Source organism: Eretmochelys imbricata, chromosome 15, assembly GCF_965152235.1.
Source record: "Eretmochelys imbricata isolate rEreImb1 chromosome 15, rEreImb1.hap1, whole genome shotgun sequence".
Lineage (NCBI taxonomy): Eukaryota > Metazoa > Chordata > Testudines > Cheloniidae > Eretmochelys > Eretmochelys imbricata.
Window position 1 is genome coordinate 5,960,444 of NC_135586.1, and position 15,371 is coordinate 5,975,814.

The window sequence follows — 15,371 nt, forward strand, 5'->3', positions numbered from 1 at the left end:
AGCAAGCTAGCACAAGTATGTCTAGCTGGAAATGCCACCTTCCAGCACCAGCATAGATGTACCCTGACTGATGCAGGAGGCACTGGAGGTTCAGAATAAGGTTATGAGCATAAGGATCTCAGCGGGATAAACCAACAATATCAGGTGACTAAAGAGAGAAGGCATAGCTGAGAGAGAACATAGCAAAGAAACTGACTTCTTGATCTGAAGGCCAGTTCTGTTCTAGCTTTGGTGTACTTCAGAGAGGCCTTGGGGCTCCTCTAACCTATACTTGCTGACTCTGGCTCCAACTGGCCAGTACATGAGCGAAGAACGGCCAGAGCAAAGTAGCACATTGGTCCCCTATGCTAGAGGCTGCAGGGGGTGGTGAAGGAGCCAGCTAGCTATTCTAGCTCTATCTCTGCTGGGGATTGCTTCACAGTGAGGGAAATTCAGTGGCTTTCTAGCCCCCTTGTTGAGGCTAAATGGGAAGAAGAAGAGACTCAGACCCAGAAGTGATGTCCAGATTAGCACAGTGGTTATCTTCCCTATTTGGACGGGCTCGGACCTCCCACCAGTAGAATCTACTGCCAAGCCGTTGAACAGGCAAATTTACCTTCACGTGTTATTCAGATGTTTTAGAATGGGCTTACCCAGTGCTATGTGTGCAGGTATGAAATATACAAACGATGTGGTAACTCAGGCTGGCATTTTGAATTCATGCACAATATGGGTCCCAGGAAAACTTCACACTATAAATACATTTTCCATGATGAAAAAAAACAAAACAAATCTCTTGTATCATCTGACCTGGGACCACAGAAACTGAAACGCCTCAATCGTCAGGATCATATGATTATTTTAACTTGTTTGGAATTCTTTTAAATTAAACTTTAACTCTGAATGTTGTGGCTTTATAATGCTTCTTTTGGACAACACTGCCGTCATGTATTTCACTTGAAATATGCACTCTTCACTTTAACTCCCTGTTAGCATAGTTTTTGTCTGGGAATTCTCTCAGAACTCCTCATGTTCACACATCAGCAGTGCCAGCCATGGGCGCCCACGGGAAGAAAAATAGCAGGTGCTCAGCACCGATCAGCTGTTCAGCGGCTGGTGGGAGGCACTTGGGGAAAGGGGCAGAGCAGGGGCGGGAAGAGACAGGGCGAGGGCAGGGCCTCGGGGGTGAATTGAGGGCGGGGCCTCGGGATGGAGCGGGGGTGAAGCACCCACCAGGAAAAATAAAACTCAGCGTCTGTAATACCAGTCATCACAGTCCAGCTACCTCACCCCTCAGCTTGGTTACCCTCACACCCTCATTGGGTCCAGGTGCCATTTCCAGTTCAGGCACTGCCCCCTGAAAGAGTTTCGGGCGTTGCCCCTCCCCCGAGTCAGATTCAGCTGTCACCCATCACCCCTAGCCAGGTTTAGGGATTGCCCCTACGCCTCAGCCAGGGACAGGCATCTCCTCCCCACTGAAGGTCGGGCCCTGCCCCCAGTCAGGTTCAGCACTGCACCCTCAAAGCCATCTCCCGTTTGTAAATCTTGGGACGCTGGGGTCTCCTCCTGTTCCCACAGTAGCACGTGTGGCATTTTTTCCTAAAGCGCAGACATCGGTTGCTGGTGAGACCCCTCCAGGGAGCTGGGTGTTATCCCCCCAAGACTTCTCTAAGGCTTCTGTCCGGTTCAAGAGGCTGCCTTGCTCCTCAGGCTCACATTAATATGTCTGACCTGCATATCGTATGCTCTTCCCAAACACAGCCGTCCATAGATACGGGACCGTGTTGATCTCCATGCCATGGGCCAGCATGTTCAGAGCTGCTATGCGGCCTAGAAAACCAAAGAAACAGAGTGTAAGAAAGGAAATCGTGTGGGAGTCTTGTCACATGCTCTGGGCCTCGGCAGGCCCAGAGTACTCGGATTGCACCCAGGGCTTTGGGATGGTTTAGAGCCTTTTGCTACCAATTGCTCTAATCACAGTTTAAGTGGAGTCTAAGGCCTGGTCTACAGTATGTGGTTATTTTGGAATTAGCTGAGTTACCTTGAAATAAAACTGGTTCCGTCCACACGACCAAACCAGTTTTTTCGATTTAAAGGGCTCTTTACCCCGATTTCTGTACTCCACCTCGGCAAGTGGAGTAGCTCTAAAATTGAGATCACAGTTACCGGTACTGTGGACGCAAATCAACGATATTGGCCTCCGGGAGCGATCCCAGAATGCTCCCTTGTGATCGCTCTGGACAACACTCTGAACTGCGATGCACTAGCCAGGTAGGCAGTAAAAGCCCTGGGAACTTTTGAATTTCCTGTTTGGTCACCATCAGTACAGGTGACCATCAGCACAGTCCACCATCACAGGAGACCTTTCACCTTAGACTAAAAAACTCCCATCAGACAACCAAGCAGAGGGACGACAGCAGAAGTTACATGAACCACAGTGCTAGCAAGGTCATGGTGAAGCCCCTCAGTTACCTGCCTTCAAAGGAAGGCTGTGTGGCTCTTGTTCACATATAGACCCTTAATCTGCACGTTTAGAGGGTGCCCTCCCACCTCCAAGAAGACTGGCTATCAGTAAGGATAAGATTATGTCACAGAGGTCACAGATTCCATGACTTTCAGAGACCTCCCAGACGTTTTCTGCTTCAACCCCAGGATGGCAGGGCCAGAGTTCTCAGCTGCCATGGGGGGGCCCCAGAGCTCTCAGCTGCCTCAGCGGGACTTGGAGATCCGAGCCACCGCAGATGGTGGGGCCCCAGAGCTCTGAGCTGCTGAGGTTGTGGCAGAGGGATCTGAAGCTGTTGGCAGTGGCAGGTGCTGGACTTCCCCCTTCCTCCTGCAACAGATCTCAGGCTCTCTTCCCCTTCCTCCCCACCCCCCACTTGGGCATCAGTCAGTTCCCTGTCAACACCCCCCGACTCCATTATTTTTAGTAAAAGTCACAGACAGGCCACAAAAAGAAAAGGAGTACTTGTGGCACCTTAGAGACTAACCAATTTATTTGAGCATGAGCTTTCGTGAGCTACAGCTCACTACATCTGATGAAGTGAGCTGTAGCTCACGAAAGCTCATGCTCAAATAAATTGGTTAGTCTCTAAGGTGCCACAAGTACTCCTTTTCTTTTTGCGAATACAGACTAACACGGCTGTTACTCTGAAACCAGACAGGCCACAGGCTTCCACGCCTGGCACCTTTCACAGATATTGAAAAATGAACAAGGAGAGAGGGGAAGAGGAGGGGCAGTGGATAAAACACTTCTCAAGAACAGAGACCTTTATGGGCAAAGTATCACTGCCCCTCCCCAAAATCTGTACTGGCACCATGGTGATTCAGGGCTTCATAGACTGAGAATGGCATTGCTGTAGGTAAAGAAGAGCATGTTTTTAGTGCCGATGCTTGTTTAGGTCATGTAATGATATTCAAATCCTCAAAGCATGTTTAAAACAATGCTAACCAGAGAATTGTGTTCAAAAGGAAGGGTAACCTGGGTGATAGAACTCCAAAAACTGACCACTGGGGCACCTGGCTGGCAGACTGGCAGTGCCACAGTGGGAAGCATGAGAATGGGGGGCGGGGAAAAAAGGCTGATGCAAAAAGGAGAAAGAGGCTAGTCTGCAAGCAGGGAGATGACTGAGTCCTTCAACTTGACTGGGGGGAGGGGGAGGAGTTCCTTTTTTCTGGATAAACTGTTGGACACTGAGAGAAGCCAAATGTCTAAGGCCAGTAGGTTAAGGACAATAAAGGTATTTTTAAATATATCGGGAAGAAGAGGAATTCTAGCAATGGTCTAGGCCACATTTGATTATGTTCAATATGGACAAAGAGAAGACAGTCGCAGCCAGAACTATCTAGACTTGGTGCTTGAAAATCGCTCATTTCCCAACACTGAGAACAATTATGAGCCAAACTGAATAAGAGGAAAAATGTGAATGAAAAATAGGAGTTTATTAGAGGGCCAAAAAGCCAGGATTCCACACTCAGGAAGGATGACTACTTGGGCTAAAACCCAACCTGGTTCCGTGTGAAGTGAAATCAGCATTAGAAATAAAAAAGAAACAGAACTAATGGAAGAAAAGGGAAATACAAGGAAATCAATATCAGTTAGAGGCTATGAAGTGCAGAGAATTGATAAGGGAAGTGTCACAGGGTGGCTGACCCCCTTAAATGAAGCAGATCCGGTGCCCCTGTGCCAGTTTGGCCATTTAAGAGGATGAGGCAGTGCTGGAGGCTGTAAAGGAGCAGGGCAGCAGGGCCTTAGTGGGGAGACAGATCTGCTGAGTTGGGGATACCAGCTTCATTCGGAAGAAGGCAGGTGAGAGCTAACTGTAACCAAGAGACTACAGGAGGTCCTCGTAGGAAGCAGAAGGTATTTACTGGGAGAAGGCTGAAGGCAGGAGCAATGAAAGTGGGTTTTGTTTGCTGCTCTCCCTGAGCCAGGGCTGGAGAGGGCGGAGGGCAGGAAGAGGAGTGGCAGCAGCAGAGAGAGGTGCCTGCTGGCTCTAAGCCAGAAAGCTGAAGGAGGAAGCAGGCTAGAGGCAGGGAAGCAGCAGAAGGGCTTGCAGCTGACATGCTAGAGAGCTGGACCCAGGGAACAGCGAGAGGGTTGGGGGAGTGAGGGATGCTCCCCTGCAGAGGACAATCTCGCAGCAAAGGGGTTGTGGGGTTCCCTCTGGGAAAAGCAGGGTTATGCTCCAGCTGGAAGGAATGGGGTGGCTGTCCTGGGAGAGGGCCAGAAGGGGACTGACAAGGAGCAGAGATGTTGGTGAAGACACTGCAGTATGAGTCCCAGCAGCGAGGTGAGGTTCCTGCTGGAAAGAGCAGGGTTTTAAGGACTACATGCACTGCAGTGATATGGACTATGTGGGGGACTTTCGATTATGGACTGATTTGCACTATGTTTTGATAATAAACTGGCCCCAAGGAGGGGTATTATTGAGGCAAGAAAGCTTGTGTGAAGTTACTGGGGACTCTTAAGGAAGGAAACTGAGGCAGGTGTGCCTGTCATGCCACAGCCTGATGCAGGAGGGCGCTCCACGAAGGATTGTGCTATGGCAGGAAGCTAAAGGCATCACGGAAAAATTCCTGGCTTGCACAGCTAAGGTCTAGAGCTGTATCTGGGGGCCTAAAGAGGAAGGTGGGCACCTAGTCAGATTTACAAGCACTGCAATGAGAGTTAGGGACTCAACTAGGTTACGTGCTTTATTAAGTCCCACTAGGCACCTATTTGCATCAGTATGTGCCTAAATACCTTCAAATCTGAAAAAAACCCCATTGGGTAAGGACTACTGGCCAATCTAAGACAAACAACCCATGAAGGAATAATGAGGGATAATACTGAACAGTCAAGTGAATGGTGAATAATAAATCCCCATTCCCCAACTGCCTCTCTATCTAGCCAGGTCTGGCTGGCCATCTTCAAGATGTGCTTGTCCCTAAGTAGTTCAGGAGCCCTAAAGCGAAGGGACTGAAATACACCCACCATGCATATGTGCCATCTGCCAGTGAGGGATGTTCACCTTCTTGTTGTTACGCAAGGCCAGTGGAAACATGACAGCATCACCAGCTGCAAAAACTCCTGGGGTGTTGGTCTGCATCATCTGAAAGGAAGCAAGGGGCCGTTAGCACTGTAGTAGGGAAAGGGCCTGAAACATAAGCCCATGTATCAGAGACCTGACCTGAGGCCTGGGCTAAAGTAGTCAAAACTTTGCTGATATAAAGTTAAGTTGTGAGCAAGAGGCAGGCCAGCTGAGGGGGGAGTGGAAAGTCCCGCCATACACTGAGCTGTATCCATTGTCATGGGCATACATGTGCTAGTGTAACTGTAGACATTGATCTGGAGAGCTAGGACCATGCTTCATTGACAATAAACCTGACCAAGTGCCTTTGCACCTTAATGGATTTTGTGGTCACTGGGCATTTGCTCGAGGTCTGCTGTGCCAGCTAACTGCGCAGAGCTGGGGCAGCGCACAGAGGGAACACACACGCAGCCAAAAATCTAATCACAAGCACCACTGGTGATTACGCTGCAATTGGCATTATAAGTTCAGGGTCAGCAGCAGCTTCATGCTGCTGACTTAGACATAGCAACAAACAACCCCCACAGACTGAGTGTGCAGATTTATACGTAGCAACTACTCTACCCTTACTTGGATGGCAAGACTCACTGGATTTGGACTATACTGGTCACCTCCATAGGCACGCCTGCCTCTCGCCTTCCCCCACCTCCCAGCACTAGCAAAGCACAGGTCCCGAAAGTACTCAGCTCAGTGGAGTGGTTGGTGATGTCACCGTGGTTACAACACTGAGCCAAATCAGGCAAAAAGAATCCAAGTACTAGAGGAGAAGGGAAGGGATGAGAAAGAGAGAGAAAAGAAGTTGCTTCCCCATCTACACCCCAATACATTACTCCCACTTCTCCTTTGCCAGCTGTACCCACATCAGGCTCACTGGATGAAAGGATAGCAGGCCCTGGGCATCTGGAACTCAGCCTCCCCCACAGTGTCTAGTGTCAGCACTACGAGATGTCTTGCAAAACCATACCATACCATAGGAACAGTCCTAATATCAGTACCTTCGCAGAGACAGTGAACCTGTCCTGTTCCTGCTGATGGTGAACTTTTATACGTAAAGATGTCTTTTTACGCTCACAGGGGTCATTAACTAGGTTTGACCCACAACCTTCATCTTCACAACACAGACCTTTTTCACCTCACCTACAGGAGCAATGGGCGGTGGTTCTTGGGGGGGAAGGGGAGTGTATAAATGCTACTGCTCTCTGTGTGGGGCATGTAGGGAGTCACAATCACACTTTGTTACTAGGTTACACAGGATTTGAGAGCGCAGAGGGACACTAGGCATCAAGATTCTAGGTGTGTCTTCCTGTTTATGCGAGCATGGTTCAGACAGCATAGCCAAAGGTAACAATGCTTCTGTGTCGGTTGTCTGTGATGACTGAACCCAGAACCTCCGGCTGTAGAAGCACAAGCCTCTGCCACTTGAGCTCAAAACCACATCACATAACACACAATGCGCAGTACAGCCATAAACCTTGATCCGTGGTATAACTTCTATAGCAGGGGTCGGCAACCTTTCAGAAGTGCTGTGCCGAGTCTTCATTTATTCACTCTAATTTAAGGTTTTGCGTGCCAGTAATACATTTTAACATTTTTAGAAGGTCTCTTTCTATAAGTCTATAACATATAACTAAACTATTGTTGTATGTAAAGTAAACAAGGTTTTTAAACTGTTTAAGAAGCTTCATTTAAAATTAAATTAAAATGCAGAGCCCCCCCGACAGGTGGCCAGGACCCGGTCAGTGAGAGTGCCACTGAAAATCAGCTCGCATGCTGCCTTCGGCACACGTGCCATAGGTTGCCCACCCCTGTTCTAGAGGGTGACCACTGCAGAATCATATTGTTATTGTGGGTTATACATGCATCTGATTTGGCAGGCTGCTTTTTGAAGACTGTGTGGCAAAGTGGATGAGAGTTGGCTTGGTCATATGAGAGACATAGACCCAGGTCCTCAAAGGTGTTTCCCATTGAAGTTGATGGGAGTTAGAAGTCTAAATACTTTAGAGGATCTGGGTCCTGGGTTCTATCCTGGCTCTGTGAAATGGGTGCATTCGAGTCAGCCTCCAAGGCTACAGTAACACAGTGAGGGTTCTGCATGGCACAGAAACATTAATAACAGTTAGTGTATGTTCTGCGAGTAGACCTCTTGGTTACTGGGTGTGTACTTTTGTGCAACTGCCAATACACTCCAGGAATTTGTGAGAAGGGATGGGAGCTCTCCCTCTCTATTTTTTCTCATTTTGCATCCCCAGAATCATTTGATGTCTCAAGCTTTTCACATCCTCATGGGACAGTCCACAGCAGGGGCCAAAATCGCATCCTCTCACGCAATTTTATTGTGAGTCAATAGTCATAAGAATCTATTAATCTTAAACCACTCACATTGGGGCTACTCAAGAATCCCTTAGCTAAATGACCCCATATTTATCCCACATAGTCTAACCATGTCCTTAGTGAGCTACAGCAATTTTCAAGATACTCTAAAATACACATGTGTAGGCAGATTACTTTGAAAATTTGGCTCTAAACAGCTACTGCACTACAACCTTAACTCTGGATTTGCTCCCACTCCTCCGCTATATGGCTGTCTCCACACCTACCATCAGAGCCTGCGTAGGGCCTTGCAACAGTCAGTGCTTTGACAGTATTTACCTTGTTGACGACAATGAAGCCTTTGGAATCCATGTTAATGCCGCTCTGCTTCAGAAATCCTGTTGCTGGACTTGCACCTGCCAGAAAGTCAAAGGACATGGTGTGAGTGGGTCTGACTCCCAAACACTGGCTCTCTCATGAAAACAGATGTCAGAGCGAGAAAGGACCTGCTAACACCAGCAATCACTCTCCTGCCAATGTCAGCTCAGTTCCATGATACCAGGTGCTGCTCAGTTAACATCTTCTGTTGGGTCCCACAAATGCAGCTGTGCTTGGTGCCAGAGGGGGCAGCAAATGAATGATTGACAGGGGGATTCAGAGCCTTGTTGGCCAAGTTCAAAGGATGGGGAGGATTTGGCAGAAGCGAAAGTACAGTGGAAATGCACAGACCTAGGGATAAACTAATTAGAATATGTACAACTTGTGCAGCTGCATTTGGAAACCAGGTAACTCTGTTCTTATCAGATGGCACATGGAGAGTGCTCCTTCTGTCCCTGTTTGCCCTCCTCCGCAGTACTGTCCTTCCCTTCCAGACTCCTGTGCTCCAATTAACTCACCCCACTCCCACTCAATATACAAATTTTAAAAAATATCAGAACAATTTCCTTCGAAAAGTGGAGCTAACACGCTGATTGCCACCCATCCGTGGTGATCACTGTGCCTGTAGACTATCCCTGCCCCTCTAACCTTTGCCTGGCTTGTACGTTCAAGCCCCCATCCTGCAACGAGTTCCACATGGGCAGAGGGGTCACCTTCATGGAGTGCACCTGCAGGACTGAGGCTTTGTCCAGGAGGAGAGCACAAGGAGGTGGCATAGCTCCCTGAACCCGAAGCATGGCCATAAACAGAGCACCTAAAGTGCCGGCCATGATTTTTAATCTTAAAATGTTTTTGGTTGTAGCTTTTTAAAATATCGATACAAAATGCAAATAAAAGAGGGGAAATAAAAGCTAGGCCGTCTAGACTGCCTAATTTGTACAAAATGACGCACAAGTACATTATGTCAATATTACTGCCTAGTTAAATGAGAGAAGGGTTTTGTGGGAGTCCTAGAACAGTGGTCAGGGGGTCTTGTTATGGAAAAGTTTGAGAACCACCAAGTATTGGACTCCACATACTACATAATGAATATTATCATGTTTTAATGCACTTCAAGTTTAAAATTCATAAGGGTGTTGAATTGGGGGAGTCTTATCAATGCTTGAGAATAGTTTTAGTCTGTTTCTCTATCTACCACAAATATTTCAAAAGTGATGGTATCTAAGCACCAAACAATCATTAAAATGGCAGGTTTCAGAGTAGCAGCCGTGTTAGTCTATATTCGCAAAAAGAAAAGAATCATAGAATAACAGAGTTGGAAGGGACCTCTGGAGGCCATCTAGTCCAACCCCCTGCCCAGAGCAGGACCAATCCCAACTAAATCATCCCAGCCAGGGCTTTGTCAAGCTTGACCTTAAAAACTTCTAAGGAAGGGTTTCAGAGTAACAGCCGTGTTAGTTTGTATTCGCAAAAAGAAAAGGAGTACTTGTGGCACCTTAGAGACTAACCAATTTATTTGAGCATAAGCTTTCGTGAGCTACAGCTCACTTCATCGGATCCGATGAAGTGAGCTGTAGCTCACGAAAGCTTATGCTCAAATAAATTGGTTAGTCTCTAAGGTGCCACAAGTACTCCTTTTCTTTTTTCTAAGGAAGGGGATTCCACCACCTCCCTAGGTAACCCATTCCAGCGTTTCACCACCCTCCTAGTGAAAAAGTTTTTCCTAATATCCAACCTAAACCTCACCCTCTGCAACTTAAGACCATTACTCCTTGTCCTGTCATCTGCTATCTCTGAGAATAGTCTAGATCCATCCTCTTTGGATCCACCTTTCAAGTAGTTAAAAGCAGCAATCAAATCCCCCCTCATTCTTCTCTTCCGTAGACTAAACAATCCCAGTTCCCTCAGCCTCTCCTCATAACTCATGTGTTCCAGTCCCCTAATCATTTTTGTTGCCCTTCGCTGGACTCTCTCCAATTTATCCACATCCTTCTTGTAGTGTGGGGCCCAAAACTGGACACAGTACTCCAGATGAGGCCTCACCAATGTCGAATAGAGGGGAACGATCACGTCCCTCAATCTGCTGGCAATGCCCCTACTTATACACCCCAAAATGCCATTGGCCTTCTTGGCAACAAGAGCACACTGTTGACTCATATCCAGCTTCTTGTCCACTGTCACCCCTAGGTCCTTCTCTGCAGAACTGCTTCCTAGCCATTCGGTCCCTAGTCTGTAGCGGTGCATTGGATTCTTCTGTCCTAAGTGCAGGACTCTGCACTTGTCCTTGTTGAACCTCATCAGATTTCTCTTGGCCCAATCCTCCAATTTGTCTAGGTCCCTCTGTATCCTATCCCTACCCTCCAGCATATCTACCACTCCTCCCAGTTTAGTGTCATCTGCAAACTTGCTGAGGGTGCAATCCACACCATCCCCCAGATCATTAATGAAGATATTGAACAAAACCGGCCCCAGGACCGACCCTTGGGGCACTCCGCTAGATACCGGCTGCCAACTAGACATGGAACCATTGATCACTACCCGTTGAGCCTGACAATCTAGCCATATTTCTACCCACCTTGTAGTGCATCCATCCAGCCCATACTTCTTTAACTTGCTGACAAGAATATTGTGGGAGACCGTGTCAAAGCTTTGCTAAAGTCGAGGAATAACACGTCCACTGCTTTCCCTTCATCCACAGAACCAGTTATCTCATCATAGAAGGCAATTAGATTAGTCAGGCACGACTTTCCCTGGGTGAATCCATGCTGACTGTTCCTGATCACTTTCCTCTCCTCTAAGTGCTTCAGAATTGATTCCTTGAGGTCCTGCTCCATGATTTTTCCGGGGACTGAGGTGAGGCTGACTGGCCTGTAGTTCCCAGGATCATCCTTCTTCCGTTTTTTAAAGATGGGCACTACATTAGCCTTTTTCCAGTCTTCCGGGACTACCCCCGATCACCATGAGTTTTCAAAGATAATGGCCAATGGCTCTGCAATCACATCCGCCAATTCCTTTAGCACTCTCGGATGCAACACATCCGGCCCCATGGACTTGAGCACATCCAGTTTTTCTAAATACTCCCGAACCACTTCTTCCTTCACAGAGGGCTGGCCACCTCCTCCCCATGGTGTGCTGCTCAGTGCAGTAGTCTGGGAGCTGACCTTGTTCGTGAAGACAGAGGCAAAAAAAGCACTGAGTACATTAGCTTTTTCCACATCCTCTGTCACTAGGTTGCCTCCCTCATTCAGTAAGGGGCCCACACTTTCCTTGGAGTACTTGTGGCACCTTAGAGACTAACCAATTTATTTGAGCATAAGCTTTCGTAAGCTACAGCTCACTTCATCGGATGCATAAAGTGGAAAGTACAGTGAGGAGATTTTATATACACACAGACCATGAAAAAATATACATTGTAAGGAGAGTGATCACTTAAGATGAGCTATTACCAGCAGAAGTGTGGGGTGGCAGGAGAGAAAACCTTTTGAAGTGATAATCAAGGTGGCCATTTCCAGCACATTTCCAGGAATTAACAAGAACATCTGAGGAACAGTGGGAGGGAGGGAGGGAAGGGAGGAATAAACATGGGGAAATAGTTTCACTTAGTATAATGACTCAACCACTCCCAGTTTCTATTCAAGCCTAAGTTAATTGTATCCAATTTGCAAATTAATTCCAATTCAGCAGTTTCTCATTGGAGTCTGTTTTCCAAGTTTTTTTGTTGAAGGATAGTCACTTTGAGGTCAGAAATCGAGTGACCAGAGAGATTGAAGTGTTCTCCGACTGGTTTATGAATGTTATAATTCTTGACATCTCATTTGCGTCCATTTATTCTTTTACGTAGAGACTGTCCAGTTTGACCAACGTACATGGCAGAGGGGCATTACTGGCACATGATGGCATATATCACATTGGTAGATGTGCAGGTGAACGAGCCTCTGATAGTGTGGCTGATATGATTAGGCCCTATGATGGTGTTCCCTGAATAGATATGTGGGCACAATTGGCAACGGGCTTTGTTGCAAGGATAGGTTCCTGGGTTAGTGGTTCTGTTGTGTGGTGTGTGGTTGCTGGTGAGTATTTGCTTCAGGTTGGGGGGCCGTCTATAAGCAAAGACTGGCCTGTCTTCCAAGATTTGTGAGAGTGATGGGTCGTCCTTCAGGATATGTTGTAGATCCTTGATAATGCATTGGAGAGGTTTTAGTTGGGGGCTGAAGGTGATGGCTAGTGGCGTTCTGTTATTTTCTTTGTTGGGCCTGTCCTGTAGTAGGTGACTTCTGGCTCTGTCAATCTGTTTCTTCACTTCAGCAGGCGGGTATTGTAGTTGTAAGAATGCTTGATAGAGATCTTGTAGGTGTTTGTCTCTGTCTGAGGGGTTGGAGCAAATGTGGTTGTATCGTAGAGCTTGGCTGTAGACAATAGATCATGTGGTGTGGTCTGGGTGAAAGCTGGAGGCATGTAGGTAGGAATAGCGGTCAGTAGGTTTCCGGTATAGGGTGGTGTTTATGTGACCATCGCTTATTAGCACTGTAGTGTCCAGGAAGTGGATCTCTTGTGTGGACTGGTCCAGGCTGAGGTTGATGGTGGGATGGAAAATGTTGAAATCATGGTGGAATTCCTCAAGGGCTTCTTTTCCATGAGTCCAGATGATGAAGATGTCATCAATATAGCACAAGTAGAGTAGAGGCATTAGGGGACGAGAGCTGATGAAGTGTTGTTCTAAGTCAGCCATAAAAACGTTGGCATACTGTGGGGCCATGCGGGTACTCATAGCAGTGCCGCTGATTTGAAGGTATACATTGTCCCCAAACGTGAAATAGTTATGGGTGAGGACAAAGTCACAAAGTTCAGCCATCAGGTTTGCTGTGACATTATCGGGGATAGTGTTCCTGATGGCTTGTAGTCCATCTTTGTGTGGAATGTTGGTGTAGAGGGCTTCTACATAGTAGTCAGGATGGTGTTTTCAGGAAGATCACTGATGGATTGTAGTTTCCTCAGGAAGTCAGTGGTGTCTTGAAGATAGTTGGGAGTGCTGGTAGTGTAGGGCCTGAGGAGGGAGTCTACATAGCCAAACAATCCTGCTGTCAGGGTGCCAATGCCTGAGATGATGGGGCACCCAGGATTTCCAGGTTTATGGATCTTGGGTAGCAGATAGAATACCCCAGGTCGGGGTTCCAGTCGTGTGTCTGTGTGGATTTGTTCTTGTGCTTTTTCAGGGAGTTTCTTGAGCAAATGCTGTGGTTTCTTTTGGTAACCCTCAGTGGGATCAGAGGGTAATGGCTTGTAGAAAGTGGTGTTGGAGAGCTGCCGAGCAGCCTCTTGTTCATATTCCGACCTATTCATGATGACAACAGCACCTCCTTTGTCACCCTTTTTGATTATGATGTCAGAGCTGTTTCTGAGGCGGTGGATGGCGTTGTGTTCTGCACGGCTGAGGTTATGGGGCAAGTGATGCTGCTTTTCCACAATTTCAGCCCGTGCATGTCGGCGGAAGCACTCTATGTAGAAGTCCAGTTTGCTGTCTCGACCTTCAGGAGGAGTCCACCTAGAATCCTTCTTTTTGTAGTGTTGGTAGGAAGGTCTCTGTGGATTAGTATGTTGTTCAGAGGTGTGTTGGAAATATTCCTTGAGTCGGAGACGTCGAAAATAGGATTCTAGATCACCACAGAACTGTACCATGTTCGTGGGGGTGGAGGGACAGAAGGAGAGGCCCCAAGATAGGACAGATTCTTCTGCTGGGTTAAGAGTATAGTTGGATAGATTAACAATATTGCTGGGTGGGTTAAGGGAACCATTGCTGTGGCCCCTTGTGGCTTGTAGTAGTTTAGATAATTTAGTGTCCTTTTTCTTTTGTAGAGAAGCAAAATGTGTGTTGTAAATGGCTTGTCTAGTTTTAGTAAAGTCCAGCCACAAGGAAGTTTGTGTCGAAGGTTGTTTTTTTATGAGAGTATCCAGTTGCACAACCATGTTCAAAGAGGGCTCTCCTCTGTTTCTCTGCATTACAGATCGCTTTCCCCCTTCTTTTCTCCTTTTCCTCCCCCCATTTTCCTTTTTTCATTCTCACTTTTCAAAACTTCACCAACTTTGGAAAAGTCAACAGGCAGCAAAAAGGGAAATGGAAGGCTGTCACTTGGTGACTCTTCCAAAGCTCAAGATGGTTTGGAAAATTATAGAGAAGAAAAAGGGAAAAATACTCTACACAACATCCATTCTACCACATCAGACTGCAAAGAAAAAAAATGAATCAAATAAAAAGATCAATTTGAAATTTAATGAATGTTCTCCTGAAAACAAAAATCACATGAAAATGTTGAGGGAAACATCAAGTTACTATTACCTACCAAGGTTATAACAAGGGAGTTTGACACAGCAATTTCTCACTGTTCTCTTCACATCCCTTTGGCAAGGATCAATTAACCACCAGCTGAAAAGGTTCCCCTTGTTCGGGTGTTGATGGTGGATTTGATGGGTTGCAAAGGGCTGGACTCATTGACCCAGGAGGTCCCTACCAGTCTTATGTTCCTATGATTCATGGCTACAATGTGGCACTCTTATAGTGTAGCTATCAGCATTCCCAGCCCAAGCGCTCGCCTCTATCTGGGGAAGCAGAAGCCACATTGCTGCCAAACGCTGAAGCTTTGCATGTTAGGGTTCATTTACCTATGCCGATGACACAGACATCTGCACGGAGGACTTTCCCACTCTTCAGGACAACTTCCTTAAGCTTTAGGGGACACAGATGAAACTCATGGTTACTTTAAGGACAAAAAAAAAGAACCTAGCAGTACCCAGCTGAGTTGGAATCTCACTCCAGTTCATGAAATAAGGGGAAATGACTCAATTATAATTCTGCTTCAATGAAGAGATCATCCTGCAGGATTCTCACTCTTGTCTCCCTATTGTAAACCCTGTAGCTATGCAGGATTCTTAGTCCCTAATGACACACAGTGGTAATGCATGATCTATGTCACACCAACCTCTCCTTTGGCTGGTGCTCACCAGCCATCCTAGATCCTAAATGCTGTCCAGACCCCCAGAATTGAAATCTCTCCACAGTAAAATCCAGTCACAAAAATACAGCGGGCTGAGATGTCTGTTGCCCTCACAGACATGCTGGTGGGTGTGATGAGAGAA

At 47.0% G+C, this 15,371-nt stretch overlaps 1 protein-coding gene across 1 annotated transcript in view; it reads right to left on the reverse strand.

Moving 5' to 3' along the window:
- Positions 1-15,371, reverse strand: part of AIFM3 (AIF family member 3) — a 69,184-nt gene that overhangs the window by 18,261 nt on the left and 35,552 nt on the right. The window contains exons 14-17 of the mRNA XM_077835342.1: positions 14,898-14,961; positions 8,202-8,278; positions 5,456-5,573; positions 1,711-1,809 (exon numbers count right to left, since the gene is read on the reverse strand). Of these exons, the coding sequence (XP_077691468.1) occupies positions 1,711-1,809; positions 5,456-5,573; positions 8,202-8,278; positions 14,898-14,961 (358 nt within the window). The remainder of the gene's footprint in view (positions 1-1,710; positions 1,810-5,455; positions 5,574-8,201; positions 8,279-14,897; positions 14,962-15,371) is intronic.